The sequence below is a fragment of the Diabrotica undecimpunctata genome, chromosome 3 (assembly GCF_040954645.1).
Source record: "Diabrotica undecimpunctata isolate CICGRU chromosome 3, icDiaUnde3, whole genome shotgun sequence".
In the NCBI taxonomy this organism is placed as follows: domain Eukaryota; kingdom Metazoa; phylum Arthropoda; class Insecta; order Coleoptera; family Chrysomelidae; genus Diabrotica; species Diabrotica undecimpunctata.
This window is the reverse complement of record NC_092805.1, coordinates 43,075,390-43,091,542: the sequence shown is the minus strand read 5'-3', so window position 1 is coordinate 43,091,542 and position 16,153 is coordinate 43,075,390. Positions and strand designations below refer to the sequence as shown.

Sequence of the window (16,153 nt, the reverse complement as noted above, 5' to 3'; positions counted from 1 at the left end):
GTTGTCTCATTTAATTATTTTTTAGCTTTTTCATTTTTATTTTAACATTTTCACACAAACAGGGATACAACAAATCAACTGAAATTGAAACTTTTGTTTTACATCTTCAACTATTAAGAAGTTGTGATGGGGAGTATTCCATACCTTTTAATGGATAATTTCTATGATTTATTAATGCTGACTGAAGGTCGACATGCTTTCTTTCATCTATGGTGTTCCTTAACATGTTTTTTGCAATTGACACTGCTTTTTCCGCTAATCCATTTGAACGTGGATAATAAGGACGACGTAAGATTAAAGTAAAGTTCCAATTTCTGCTAAACTTTCTAAATTGTTCACTATTATATGGTACATTGTCAGTTACAAGAAAATCAGGTGATCCAAATCGTGCAAAAACTGTCTTAATTTCAGCAATTACTGAATCAGCACTTTTGTCTTTAATGGGTAATACCTCTAACCAGTTAGAATATGAGTCAAATAAAACTACGTGACTTTTTCCAGCATATGTGAAAATGTCGGACCCAATCCTCTCCCATGGCCTTTTAGTTAGTGGATATGATAATAAAGTTTTTTAGCAAATTTTTCACAACTCTTACATGCCATTATATATGATTCAATATCCATCGCCATGCCAGGCTAATAATAAATTTGGCATGCAAGTGCTTTTGTTTTTTCTATACCTAAATGTCCCTCATGAAGTAATCCTAGAACTTCTTTTCTTAATGAAAAAGGAACAACTAATTTATTGTCTAGAAAAAGAAGGTCATTAGTTATAAATATATTCTCCTTTAGTTTGGCAAAGTGTTTGACATTTTCTGGAATTTTATATTTTTGCTCTGGCCAGCCACTGATGATAAAGTCAAAAACAACTTGTAGTTGGGGGTCTGCTATTGTCTCTTGTCGAAACTGATTTTTTCGTTCCTCAGATAGCGGTAAATCATTGACAATTGAATGAACGGCAAACTTTATCTCTGTATCAACAGATATAATTTTTTGTTTTTTAGAAATGCCTTTGATAGTGTGTCAGATATGGACATGCTTTTTTCTGGTTTGTACGACACAACTAAATCCTAATCTAATAATTTTAATCCCATTTTCAGGATTCTTGGTGAAATCGACTGTAAATCTTTTTTAAAAATCGATTCCAGTGGTTTGTGATCACTGTGGACTTTTACATAAGCTCCATAGACAACGTAGTGAAACCTCTTTACAGCAAATAAAATAGCTAGAGTTTCTTTTTCTATTTGAGCATACTGTTGCTCAGTTTTTGTAAGGCTCAATCCTTTTTTTGATGCATCTGTTTCAATTTCTGTTGGTTTCTTTGGGTCATATACTGCCAAGATTGATGAGTTAATCAACACATGCTTTAGTTGATCCAGTGAATCTTGATGCTCACTTGACCACTGCCAATCTACATTCAATCTTATCAAGTTTCTTAACGTTGCAAATATTTTTGATAGGCTTGGTACGAACTTGGCTACATATTTTACCATTCCTAAAAATCTTGCAACATCTTGTTTGCACTCTGGTGTGGGCATGTCTAAGATTGCTTTGATATATTTATCACTTGTTTTCACACCATCCTTTGAAAATATCTGACCCATGTATTTAACATTACTTTGTTTGAACTGTACCTTGGACTTACTGAACTTGATGTTGTATTAGGTAGCACAGTCAAAAACCTTTTTTATGTTCCTGTCATGTTCTGATTCTGAGGCACCAGTGATAACTAAATCATCAAAGTAAAGGCCTATGCCTTCAAGATCTCCAAATATTTCAAAATTCTTTTTCTGGAATACTTCTGGGGCTGAGGAGATACCGAAAGCCAGTCTATTAAATTGATACCTACCAAATGGTGTGCCGAAAGTCATTACATCTGCACTTTTATCATCCAGCTCCACTTGCCAATAACCATCCTTCATGTATAAACGTTGAAGAACTGTCCTCTACCAAGTAGAGTTACAATTTCATCAACAGAAGGAATTTGAAAGTGTTCTCTCTTGATGGCCCCATTAAGTTCTTTTGGATCAAGATATAGCCTTAAGTCACCATTTGGCTTTTCCACAATGACAAGTGGGTGAACTAACTCTGTTGGTTTATCTACCTTTGTTATGACTCCTTGCGCTTCAAAATCACCTAGTTTATTTTTTAAACGTTTTCGTAAAGTATGTGGAACCCGTCTTATGGTGCTTATTCGAGGTTTAGTATCTTCTCTAAAGGTTATTTGGTGTTTTTTTGGAAATTTTCCTAGACCTTCAAACACATGTGAATATTTTGTTAGTAGATCATTTAAATTGTTAAATTTAGAACTTACTAATGAATCTACCCGTTTGACTAAATTTAATTCTAGACATTAAAAAGATATATCTTTTTTTACCATTTTTAATAACACAAGTTAATGTAACTCTATCTACAGTTTTAATTTTAAACTTTGAATCCACATACGATACTAATGATACATTAGATTTACTGATATGTGCTGTTGGGGTTATTTCTTTGAGAATACTTAAAGGCAATGTACTTACCTCAACTCCAGTATCTAATTTAAATGACACAGGCTTATGGTTAACATAAATATCAGCTGACCACATATCTTATCCAACCTCGTGTTTACATTTAGAGTTTACTGACCTGAAAAAATACTGATACTCACTACTTTCACTCTCACGTCCTGAACTGTGCACTTTACTTACACTAGCTTTGGTTACTTGATGTACTTTCTTCTTCTGCTCTTTCATCGCATTTCTTGCAATTTCTGGTTTCCTTCTCATATTACTCCCACTAGGTTTATGGTCTTCTCTACAAACTTTTGCAAAATGGTTATGGCCTTGACATCGATTGTCTCTCAAATGATTATATCCACATGTGATACACACACGATCACATCTTGGTTCTCTTCGTTGAACTGCATTTATTAATGACTCATTTTGTAACATTTTAGACTAGTCTTTACTTATGTCTATCGCTCGATATATGTCAACTGTTTTTATTAACGTTAACTCTGATTCTCTGAGCAGTTTTTCTTGTGTTGCTTTGTTGTGTATGCCCATTACTATTCTATCTCTGATCATCTGGTCTTGTTGGCTATACTCTGTTGTTTTAATGGCTTTTCCGTAGTTCTGTAACAAATGAGTCAAATGGTTGCCCTTTTTGCTGGCTAATACTATTAAACTGAAATCTTACAAAAATGACATATTTCTTTGGTGAACAATACTCTTCAAACTTCTTTTTTACGCAAGTTACTGTTCTGTCTATATTTTCGTCAAATGTGAAGGTGTTGTACAGCTCGAATGCCTCGTCATCCACCAGACTTAAGAAAACTGCCAGCTTTTTACTTTCTGGTTTGGAAGTTGGTTCGTAGCTATCATAAATAGATCAAATTTTTGGCTAAATTTGCGCCAGTTTTCAGATATATTCAGATAAAATCTGGTTCTTAAAAGAACCCTTTAAATACATATAAAACATCCATAGCAGTAATATTTTAAGATGTTTACTCAATATCATTCCTGAATTCACAATCAGATTCAGAATCTGATTCATTTAAATCAATGTTTACGGTAGATATGTGGTTGGTGTCAGGTATTTTTGCTGCGTCCCAGTATTCATTAATATTTTCTGCATACCTTACATATTTCTTCCATTTTTTTTCGTGAAACCTTAAATTGAACCATAAATATGATCCAATTTTTTAAAATATTTTAATGAAAAAATTAATAAAATATAAAATAAAATTTTCACCAGACAATGTTAGAAAATACTAACCTGAATGACAATTGAATGGTGGGCCGCAACAATGTTGCCCAACAAGTTATTTATGAAAATAAGCACTGAACAAAAATCAATTTCACTTAACAACAAGGTAAAATTATAGATGTGTAAACAAATTATGCAGGTTTACATAGAGTAAGCAGAAAAAAATTATTTCAAAAAAATATCCCAGCAACAATGTTGTATATACTGGATATATAACAGTGTTGCACCTGATTACTATGCAATGTTTTGGTCTATTTAGGTTTTAAAAAAACGTATCTAATATTAATAATAAACTATAATCAATTCAAAATGTTTATTAATATGTTATATGCTAAGTACACAGTTTAATGCTCCTGTAATTTAAACTTAAAAATAATGTTACATCTTATTCTAATTTTTACTGTAAGTTCTAGCCATTATATTCGTAGGATTATTGCTGTCGAATTTGAACCAACGGTACTCAGTGATCTTACATTTGGGATCTTTCCATAAGTAGTTCTCACATGCTGAAAATTCTTTGAAGTCTTTTTGCTCCATGTAATACACATTGAAGGGCTTGCTGGGACGTAAGTTGGCAATCACTGCCACCCAGTCGAAGGGTACATTCACTACTGCTCTTTTTTTCTTTCTCCCTATGAGCAAGAAACACCTACGGTCGTAAGGTAAGAAGCTGTGACCGCTAGTTAAGAACTTTTGTTCTACTTGAGTGAAATATCTATTTACAATCAGCAAACGGAACATGGACAGCATTCTTCAAATATTATTCTGGCAGACGCATCGGTCAGAGCAGACTATGAGTTTTTTATTTCTCCTGAGTTCAATGGACGAAAGTTAAGTTTTATGTAACACAGGAAAGCTGAAGCGATATCTGTAAAACCACGATTACCAATAGATTTATGCCACAACATCATAGTGGCATCGTGTGAATCTGCATCGTGAATATCATAGTTGTAAGTGACATACTGACGTTGGTAGAACACTGAAAAAGGAGTCAATGTTGGACAGTACAACACTTGCTAAAGATCAGTGAAGAGTACAAAGAGTTGTGGATTAGCCTTTTCAGCATCCAACTTCAATGCTATGTATCCAGCCTTAGCACGTGCATGGTGGAGTTCACTGTCAACAAGAATAGCATTTCCTTCTGGACTGTATGGAGTAACCACAAGCTTGATATACATTTTATCACAAAACGTACACGTATCTGAGCGAGGGAGACCAAAGCGCAGATTAAAGTCTGATTGAAATATGTCAGTGTAAGTACGCCGGAAAAAATTGCATTGCGGACACTTTTCACAAAACAGTTTGTACATTTTTTTCAAGTTTAATTCAGCAGAAAGGCAGTTATTCGTAGATGCAGCGCGACTATAATGGTTTTCTTGATGTTGAAACGACTTTATGTGTTCTCTTAAACTTTCTTTGTTGGTTTTGTTGATTTTCACACTGGTAGTTTCTTCAGTCCAATCTAGATGTGGTATCGTACAGTATATTGTCGTCTGGAGATGTCTTCTGGAGTCTGTCTACGTTGTGGATCTTGAAGTTTCATACATTTGGCCAGGTGTGCAGTTTGTGCATTATAATCTAGCCTGTGAAATGTTGTGAAGAGGTCTCCAAACTAGCCTTGAATTTTAGCAGTTCAGCAAACAGATTTGCACTTACATAGCTGCTCCTAAAATATAAAAATCTTTATTTGAAGTTATCGAAATTATCAAAAGATGCCGAATTTAAAATCAGACACTCATTACGGATGAGCACAGATCATAACAAAGCTAATGATGATAAGGCTACAAAAAAACGCGTTTCCTAACAAAATATACAACATTGTTGCACTTACCTCATGTGGACGGAGTATTGCTGGTACAGTCTCGTTTCTAGCAGATACAAATACTTCACCTGCATTTCTCTGACGATTACGGATGGTTGTTTTCCACTGGTTAATATTAATTTTACGTTTTTTCCCTCTATTTATGTGCAAAAGGGTAGACAGCGACACGTTAACCTTCATTTTTACAGTGATAGTAGTTTGACAGTTTGACGTACATACAACATTTTTGCATGGATACCAACATTGCGGTACGAAAAACTCAGGGAAGACAAAATGTTTTTAGCTGGATTGAAAGACGCTTGCTTTGGTCTTTGGATATAGAACAATATTGCATTAAAACCTTACTTTGACCCAATCTGTCGCTTACAACATTGTTGCTTCCCACCATTCAATTGTCATTTTACCCGATGATATTGTGTAAGTACTTTCACGACGTAGTCACGACTTCACGACCGATTACTTTTGCGTCAAATTATATTTATTTCGCAACATTGATTATCGTTTTAGCTTATTATCGATTTAGCTTATTCTAAACGTCAACCAATTATACATACATAAGTAGATGTCGTTTTAATATGCAACTACGCATCAACGCTACATAATTTTCTAAATTCTATATATAATCATCACGGACATACCTTTTTTTCTGTTACTGCCAACTTAATGCGCTAGAAAAAATTCGATAAACTATGATGCACTAAAATAAGGATTTGGTTTGAATTCTATATCTACTAGGTATATATCTATATTTTTAATAACTCAAATATTTAAGATATTTTTAGATAGAAATCGCATTGTATGCCTTCTAGATGCTTGTTACGACTATTAATTTCTTTTATGTTATTTATTTGTATCCTGATTTTTAGGTTTACAATGAGTGGTGAAGATAAACCGAAAATGATGTGCAAAATCAAATGTAACGGTCAAGGGCCAGTAGTATCGTACATTCCAGACGAATTGAACTTTGGGAATGTAACTTTACTTACGACCAAAATTAAGAAATTAAGACTTTTAAATGATTCACCAATTCCGGCCGTAATAAAAATAAAAATAGTAAGATAATAATCGTTTCAAACGATCATTCAAATGTCTATTGAAAACGATTTCCGAAGTGGAAATTGAAACGTCAATAAACTTATTTTAAACTTTAATTGGAGCTTACTCACATTAAAACAGTAATTACTATATCTCTTCTCTTTTCCTATCGTAGTGATTTTAATACTCTCCAAAACTTTCTATGCTTTTATGTCCTAGATGAAAATTTGTCATGTTACACTTTTGTTCCATGCTTCTTTTTTCCTACGACATATATTTCGCAGTTTGATATCATATTGATAAACTTCATAATTTATTCAGTACGTCTATACAATCTCAATTACTTTATCAATTACTCAATTTCTCAATTTACTTTGTAGAACAGCTTCTCTTAAAATTTAGAGTCAAATATTAAAATTCAAGATTAGATAGGCTTATTTGTTTAAATATGTTTTTAACAGCAATGTCCTTAATTTAGGAACCTCCAGGAGCGATTAAATTATCACATTATAATTTTGAAATACCACCAGAGGATGAACAGATCATTGAAACTGAAATCTATTTAAAAGATAATGTAAAAATTGCAAGTCAGGTAAGGAATACAGTTCCCACTATTGTTTACATATTATTTTATTATATTAGGTACTTCTGAATTAAATACGTACCTGCTATGCCCAGATTTGCTTAAAGCTAACAAAAATACCCATTACGGAATTTAATTTTCTTGAATGGAATCAGCAATAACAATATCTGAAATATCTGAAAAAGAAAAGATTATGCATTACCAGCAAACAACTAATTCGAAAGATCTATAAGTGATGCAAATAAAGGAAATAAAGTAAGTGGAATATGAGTTTAGAAATAAAATTATTAAGAAAACCAATAAAGCAACCCAGTGTCTGCCCCAACTAAATCCAAATAACCCAAATCAGAGTGACACAGGCGATTATACAAGTCAGTACGGTAGCTTCTGCCGAACTAACTGGTCTTATGAGAAAGCTCTATATCACCCTGATGCAGGGATTTAGATATCCTCCTCCTCTATCATTTATTCTTCGTAAGGATGTGGTGACGTTATGGTATTTGACGAATGGTTGCTATCCATTCTTCTCTCTCCTGGGCGCGGTGTGCTGCCTCAGACAGAGAGTAACCGGTAGCGCACTTTATTTGATCTGACCATCGGAGTGGCGATCTTCCTCGAGTTCTTTAGGCAAGGCAAGGTAGATGGTAATCTACCTTGCCTTCAATCACCAACCTCTCCATGCCTTCCATTCGTCTGGTCATGTGTCCAAACTACCTCAATATATTTTGGTTGATGATTGTGGTAAGCCTAGTATTGATGTCGAGTTCTGTCAATATTGAGACATTTGGGAGATGTGCTATCCAAAGTATGCGCATAATTCTACAATATACCCACATTTCAAAGGCCATTATACGTCGTGAGTCGGACTTTTTAATGGTTCAAGTTTCTGACGCATAGGTAGCGATAGGAAAGATAAGCGTCCGTACTAGGCGCAGTTTCAAGTTCTTGGTTATGTCCGTATCTTTCCAGATTTTAGTAAGTTTGACCGTTGCTAATCTGGCCATTGTAAGGCGTCGACATATCTCTTCTTCGCATCCACCAGTGTTTATGATAACAGAACCTAAGTAATTGAAACGGCTTACCACTTGAAACCCCGCTACTTTTCGTATTTCCGGCTGGTTATTTCTAATTCGATCGATTATCATTACCTTGGTCTTCTGTACATTAATTTTAAGTCCATATTCACGACTAATAATATCTAGTCTGTTCATGATGTATTCAAGGTCATTTGTTGATGATGCTAGTACTAAAGTGTCGTCAGCATAGCGGAGATTGCTGATTTTTCGGCCTCCGACTGATATTCCTCCTTGCCATCCGTCAAATACAATCCGCATGATGTGTTTGCTATATATATATATATATATATATATATATATATATATATATATATATATATATATATATATATATATATATACCTCATCCTACCAGTGCTGACATATGGGTCAGAAACATGGACCATCTCCAAAACAGACGCAAATCTTCTGCTCGTCTTCGAAAGGAAGATACTAAGAAGATGGTATTTGGAGAAGGCGATATAATTTCGAATTGTACGAGAAGTATAAAAAAAATAGTAAATGGTAGAGATGTAATATCCTTCATAAAAATAGGTAGGCTTAGATGGGCTGGACATGTGTCAAGAGCAAATGAAAATTACCCACGCAGACGAACTCTATTATCGGTCCCAGTGGGAAATAGGAGTAGAGGCAGACCACGACTGAGATGGAGGGACGGTGTGGACGAGGACGCAAGGAAAATCGGCGCGGCAAATTGGCAACGGTTGGCGATGAACAGAAACGACTGGCGAAATAGACTGGGGAAGGTCAAGGCTCAACTAGAGCTGTAGCACCACTGATGATGATGATGATATATATATATATATATATATATATATTAAATAACGTGGGAGAGTTATATACCAGTTATATAAACAATCTATGGTAATAAAGATAAAATAGACTCATGGCAAGCTCTCGCAAAAGAGAGTTCGCCATGAGTTCGCTCTGATGAAGCCAAGAGGTAGACATATTATGCATATTAGCGAATGGAAGTACGCTGTAACGAAATCAAACCTAAACCGTATATTTTATATTTAATATTTTACTCTAGTATGAAGTAATAAAAAAAATTTTTCACGAAGGGATTTTTTTTAAGGGATTTCTGTATAGACAGATCGGCATGACTTGGATACAATTATAAATCACCATGCCAGTGTCAAGTCATCTACTTGCTTTGCAACGTTTAGAAAGCACAGGTTTAGTCTGAATCCTAAATTCGATTTTCGATTTATATTCTCAATCCATCGGGACTTTCAAACTTTGACCTGTCAGGTTGGCTGTCATTTATTCAGTCTGTTTTGACGAAATGTCCATGAATAGACATAGTGTATAACAATATTTGCAAGTATTAAAATTAATTTTAATTTAATTTAATTTTCATCATAATAAGAAAGCTCTTAAGCAACAGCCACCTAAGCGTTAACCTCCGATGGCGCGCCACGAAATGCTACGTACTCTCTACGCTACTTTACAGAGTTGAAGGGTGGACGTTAACAGCAGCAACTATAAAGAAGTTAGCGGATCTAGAAATGTGGCTATATTGACGCATACTGAAAATACCTTGGACAGACAGAGTGACCAACACAGAGGTATTAAGACGAATGGGTGAAGAGGTGGAATTGTTAACAGCTGTTAAAAGGAGGAAAGCGTCATACCTGGGCCATGTGTTCCATAATGATAAGTACAGTCTGCTACAGCTTATCGTGGAAGGCAATATTGAAGGTAGAAGAGGTCTGGGCAGAAAGAAGAAATCCTGGCTGAAAAACTTGAGAGAATGGTTTCAAATACCAGAAGCTGCGAACATAATACAAGCGGCACAAGAGAAACCTATCGTTTGATGGTCGCCAACCTTCGGTAGAAGACGGCACATAAAGAAGAAGAAAATTAATTTATCAAAATTGGTGTTCATATTCAGGCAAACGTTAGACGCACTTTTTTTTTTTTTTTTTAGCCCGTTTTTCTATCCGAATTGTCGAATAAAGGCCTCTCCCATTTCTCGCCATCCCTGTTGTGTGCTAGGCGTTTCCACATTGGTCCTGCGACTCTTTTGATATCGTCGCTGCAGCGCATTTGAGGTCTTCCTCTTGGTCTCTTCGCATCGTACGGTCGCCAGTTTCCGACTTCTTTGTTCCATCCACCATCTTCGAGACGTTCGTTGTGTCCAGCCCATTTCCATTTTAATTTAGCTGCTTGTTTCGCGGCGTCCTTTATTTTTGTTTTGTTCCGGATTGCTTCGTTCGTTTGCCGATCTATTAGTGAGATACCAAGCATCATACGCACTTTGCCTATCCATAATCGTCCTACAGAGAGGACTATTCACTGTGTGGTAGATAAATTTGAATACACGGATTCAGTAACTACTCAATAAAGAGTTGTACGTCGACGAATACAATAACTACCGAAAACATCACCGCTATCCACAGAAGAATACAAGGCAGTCGATTTTACGTCGCTAACAAGAACTAAGCTTTTCGCAGACCACAACCTGGCGAATTTTCCATCGCGACTTGGGTTTGAACGCGTACAAAGACGACTTAACGCCTTTGAAATGTGGACCTATAGAAGAATTATGAGGGTTTCCTGGGTAGATAGAGTTACGAACAATGAAGTACTGAGAAGAATAGGTAAAGAGAAGGAAGTTGAACTAACAATTAAAGAAATCAAGCTACAGTATCTCGAACATGTGATGCGTGGCGAGAAGTATGGCATCCTGCGACTCATAATGCAAAGAAAGATAGATGGCAAAAGAAGCATCGGAAGAAGACGAATTTCATGACTCAAGAACCTGAGAGAATGGTTTGGATGCAGCTCAAAACAACTTTTTAGAGCTACTGCCCCAAAAATTAAAATAGCTATGTTGATTGCCAACCTCCGTAGCGGAGATGGTACCTGAAAAAGAAGAAGAAAATTTAACTGATCTAGGAGCTGAAGGTTTATAAGTAGTTATAACAATAGCAATATGAAATATAATAAACACAGAACAATAATCAAGAAGACACATCAATCCAGTAAATCTAGACGAAAATAAACCAATCTTCCAACCGACTAGAATCACATTATCATTGGCCTTTGCTCTAGGAGTAAAAGAGGAACGAAACATCTATACATAAACATAAACATTAACATCTTTAAGATGCGATATCCTGAAATCCAGATCCTGATTCAAACATTCTTGAATATTTATAAAACTGCATCTGAAGTTTACTAAAAGGAATGTGGAACAAAAACAAAACATCAAGTTAAAACATTATAATTAATGCAGTAGTTTATAAATATCCATTTAACTATAAAAGAAAAAGACATATGAAAACCAATAATGCTCGTGGCAAGGAACAAAAAAGAAAAATAACAAGAACAGCCTAGAAAAGGTAAAACAAGCTGCTGGTCTTAAAAGATCCAGCACAGCTAGAAGAACTGCAAGATCAACAGGGGAACATGATCACAGATAAAAATCAAGAAAAATGCATATGGGCCAAATACATACAAGAACTCTTTGATGATAATAGGTCCGAACAATCTCCGTCCTACATATGTAATGACCAATTACCAATTACTTTAGATGAAGTGGAAAAAGCAATATCACAATTAAAAGATGGCAAAGCTCCTGGACCTGACAATGCATATGCTGAACTCATAAAGCTATTTAATACTAACGGTACTCAACGACTAACAACAATATTCAATGACATATATTTAAACGGAGTAATACCAAGATCATGGCGTTTATTGCTCTACCAAAAAAAAACAATATCCGTATACTGCAATGATTTCCGGACCATTAGCTTAATAAGCCACATTTTAAAGTTATTTCTAAAAATCATACATCAAAGGATATATAGAGTATGCGAAGAAAAAATCAGCTGTACAGTTTGGTTTTCGAAACGCAGTGGGTACTAGAGAGGTTCTCTTTAGCATAAAAGTGTTATTTCAACGATGCCAAGATGTGAATTGCGATATTTATGCATGCTTCATTGATTATCATAAAGCATTTGATACAGTAAAACACGACAAGCTGATGGAGATATTAACAAATATGGGAATAAACACCTTTGATCTAAGAATTATTAGCAATCTTTACCGGAATCAAACATCGTCTATCCGTACAGAGACAGGAGAATCCGATGATATCAAAATCAAACGTGGGGTCCGACAGGAATGTATACTATCACCCTTGCTGTTTAACATATACTCCGAGGAAATCTTTTAAGAAACAGTAGAATATGTTTAAGCTGAAATTCGAATTAAGGGAGAATGTATCAATAACATCAGATACGCGGATGACACGGTGGTATTCGCTGAGAGTTATGAAGCCCTCTAGGAGGTAATGAATAAAATTAGAGAAGTGAGTCAGAAATATGGACTTTCATGGAACATTAAAATAATAAAATGAATGATCATATCTGAGAAGGAACAGCAAATTGATAGAAACGTCAATGAAAATTGGGACCATTTCCTAGAAATAAAATCTAGGATAGAGAAAGTAAAATCTGCATTTTAAAAAATGGCTAAGCTATTCAAATGTCATTTTGAAGTACTTATTAAACTGATTTATCAGTACTTATAAAAATCAGATTACAACGATGTAATATCTTTCCTGTAGATGAGTCGTGGACACTCGCAGACTCTACCTGTAAGAAAATTAAGGCTTTCGAAATGTGGCTTTATCGTAGAATCCTGAAGATATCCTAACCAGGACGATTTATTAAGAATGCAAAAATGAAAAGAGTTGTTAACCACAATAAAAACACCCAAAATTGAATACCTCGGTTACATCATAAGTAACAGCGAAATATATGAATTGCTGCAATTAATTCTTTAAGGAAAAAGAAGGAAAACGAGGACCAGGAAGGCGAAGGATTTCCTGGCTGAAGAATCTACTTACGTGATTCAACACAATAACCACAAATCTTTTCAGAGCCGCAGTTTGCAAAATACAGATTGGCATGATGATCGCCAACGTCCAAAACAAATAGGCACTCCAAGAAGAAAAAAAATATCTGAGGGATATATTCCACATTGATCTCTCCATTGCTTTCTGTGCCACCTGTATCTTATTGATTAATTTCTGATAAGGGTCAATGTTCATAATCCATACGATAGAACTGGAAGTATATTTCTTAATGTGCTGGATGATTTGTCTTTCGCCGCCAATGTTGCCTTCGACAGAAACTCTCATCTTCCGTTTTTGTGAAGTGAGTCTACGCAATTTCAATTTCCCATTTATATTCTGTTAATGGTTGACCATGATTTGCAGGAAGGTCAAAACCTGGTGTCAAATATTGAAACATTAAGATATTTAGAACATATTTTATGGATAATACAAAAGAAATCTTAGGAATATTATAAGCGGGAGAAATAGTGAAGACATTAAGGGACCACTAAAAAAACAGGTAGTTAAATATGAGGTCCAGAAGAATCTAGCATAAATACAAATAGCAAATTAGAGAAAACAAGTGAAGAACCGAAGTGCAAAACAGTAGTACCAATTTGTATAGAAATATACCCATCATGCCTTGATGATAAATCTGTACAATTTTTATTAATTTTTATTATATTATCGTTATGCTATATTTAAATATGTCATAAAATATATCAATGGTTTAAGTAATCATTCAGAAAATTTACTAAGAATCTTATGTTTTCTTTATATAATAGCTTTTACTCAACATTGAACATGGTGAGCAACTGTCGGTGAACATCTTTGCTGAAGGAGTTGGATACTCAATTCTATGCGAGCCCATCTTGCAGCCAGAATATAGCTTTGGTGCTCAATTAACCCACAGAGTTGCTAAAATTCTCATTAATTTAACAAATCTTGGAAGAAAGTACTATCGGTTATTCTGGACTCAGAAACCATTAGTAAAAACATTTAAAGAACTGGAAGATTTAGAGAAATTAATGTAAGTATTTGCACAATATAATTTTTCTTCTTTTTTTTTTATATAATTTTTATAATAAACAATATTTACTATCACTCCATCTTTTTCGCGCACGTCGATACTTCTTCATCGTAAGATTTTTATTTTAAAGATTATGAAGTATTAAGAAGAACGAGGAAACAAAAAGAAGTTAAAAGGACAAGAAAATTGTAATATCTCAGTATAATGCTGCAGAAAAATACGGCATTTTGCGTTTTACAAAGGCAAAATAATAAGAAAATACCGGGAAAATGATGAATATGATACATACTTGAACAAAAAATCTAAGAAAATGATAAGGTCACCTCTCAAAATAAGTCTTTAGAGCAGTTGCTTCAAAAGTTAGAGTGGCCATGATGAAAGCCTTCGCAATAAAGATGGGACTTTAAGAAAAAGAAAACTATGGCCAGTATCAATATTAGAGAAGTTTTACAATTGACTACGGTGTATCTTTTGTTGGTTGACTTCCGATTCCTAAAATTCCTAAATGTGTACTTATACTGTGGTTGGTCGAAAGCAATATTATTTATTCTTAATCGTTAAATGAAAATACATTGGAGTCTTCCACGTGGAGTTGTATGTCTCTCATCGGACCGGCGTTCTCCCTTAGGGCGTTTTCCTCTTATGCGTTCTTCTATCCACCAGGTGGTGGAAAGGGAAACGCCCTAACCCGTTCTAGGACCGGTAGGTAGCTGGGAAATAAAAGTATCTACCGCGAACCAAAACAGACCAAGGTATGGCAACCCTAACAGAAGAGTTCTTGGCCCGCCAGGTTGAAGGTTGGGCTAGAGGCCGACCACCTCTTCCTGTAAAAAAGCATATGTTATGGAACCTCAGGAACTATAAGCTGGACGGAACTCTCGGCGACTCTGTTAACGAAAAATGAAATTGAGATTAGAAACATGGAATACCCAAACCCTGTACCGAACTGGAGCACTCAAATCTTTACTAGACATAGTAAACACGTACAAAATAGACGTTTTCGAACTGCAGGAAATGCAGTGGATGGGAACTGACTTTCTTGACAAGAGAACCCATTCCATCTATTATAGCTGCAATGAAAGCCAACACATGGATGAGGTGGGATTTATTGCAAACCAAAGAACAAAAGGCCTTATTATTGACTTTAAAGCCTACAGTCAAAGCATGTGCTATTTGCGCTTAAAAAGGAAATTCTAATTACAGTTTGATGAATGCACATGCCCCAACTGATGACAAACCAGACGAAATAAAAGAACAGTTTTTCGAGGACCTAGAGCAAGCCCGCAGAAGATGTTCTAGAAATAATATTAAGATTGTATTAGGTAACATGAATGCAAGAATAGTATGAAAGCGAGTTTTAATGCCCACGATAGGAAAGCATAGCCTACACAACATCAGTAGCGATAATGGATTATGACTGATAAAGTTAGCAGCAGCACTAAATTTGACAGTCGCTAGCATTTGGAATACATGAACATACACAAGGTAAGCTGGACCTCTTCTGATGGAAGAACAATGAGTCAGATTGATTACATCTTAGTAAATTCAAGGCATGGAACAGACGTGATGAACTCCAGAAGTTATAGAGGCAAAAACATAGACTCAAATCATTACCTAGTGATCTCAACATTGTGGGCTATAATTTCAAACACCAGTAAAGAAAATAAAATGGATAGAAAAAAATGGAATGCGCAAAAGCTGAGAGATGCGACAATTGCAGAACAGTAATCGAAAAACATCACCAACAGGCTAAGGAATCAAAATGTAAATAAGGGATAAACAGATATAAACTCTTAATGGACCAGAATAAAGGAAGACATATAAACAACAGGGAAATATAAAATAGGAACAACAGAAATTTGTGTCCGTAAAGATTAATAATTTCAAGATGAATGCAAGAATGCTGGATAAATTTCTGTAAGAAAGGTATCAAAGTGTTGATATGCCACTGTTAGCAATTAACTTACAATTCTTAACTTTTACCTAGGTAAATTCTCATGAA

The 16,153-nt window shown here is 35.0% G+C and overlaps 1 protein-coding gene across 2 annotated transcripts in view; it reads left to right on the top strand.

The window, feature by feature from the left end:
- Positions 1 to 16,153, top strand: part of LOC140436736 (hydrocephalus-inducing protein homolog) — a 371,509-nt gene that overhangs the window by 70,505 nt on the left and 284,851 nt on the right. For both annotated transcript variants that reach the window (XM_072525797.1, XM_072525796.1), the window contains exons 13-15: positions 6,442 to 6,628; positions 7,089 to 7,202; positions 13,907 to 14,151. In XM_072525797.1, the coding sequence (XP_072381898.1) occupies positions 6,442 to 6,628; positions 7,089 to 7,202; positions 13,907 to 14,151 (546 nt within the window). The remainder of the gene's footprint in view (positions 1 to 6,441; positions 6,629 to 7,088; positions 7,203 to 13,906; positions 14,152 to 16,153) is intronic.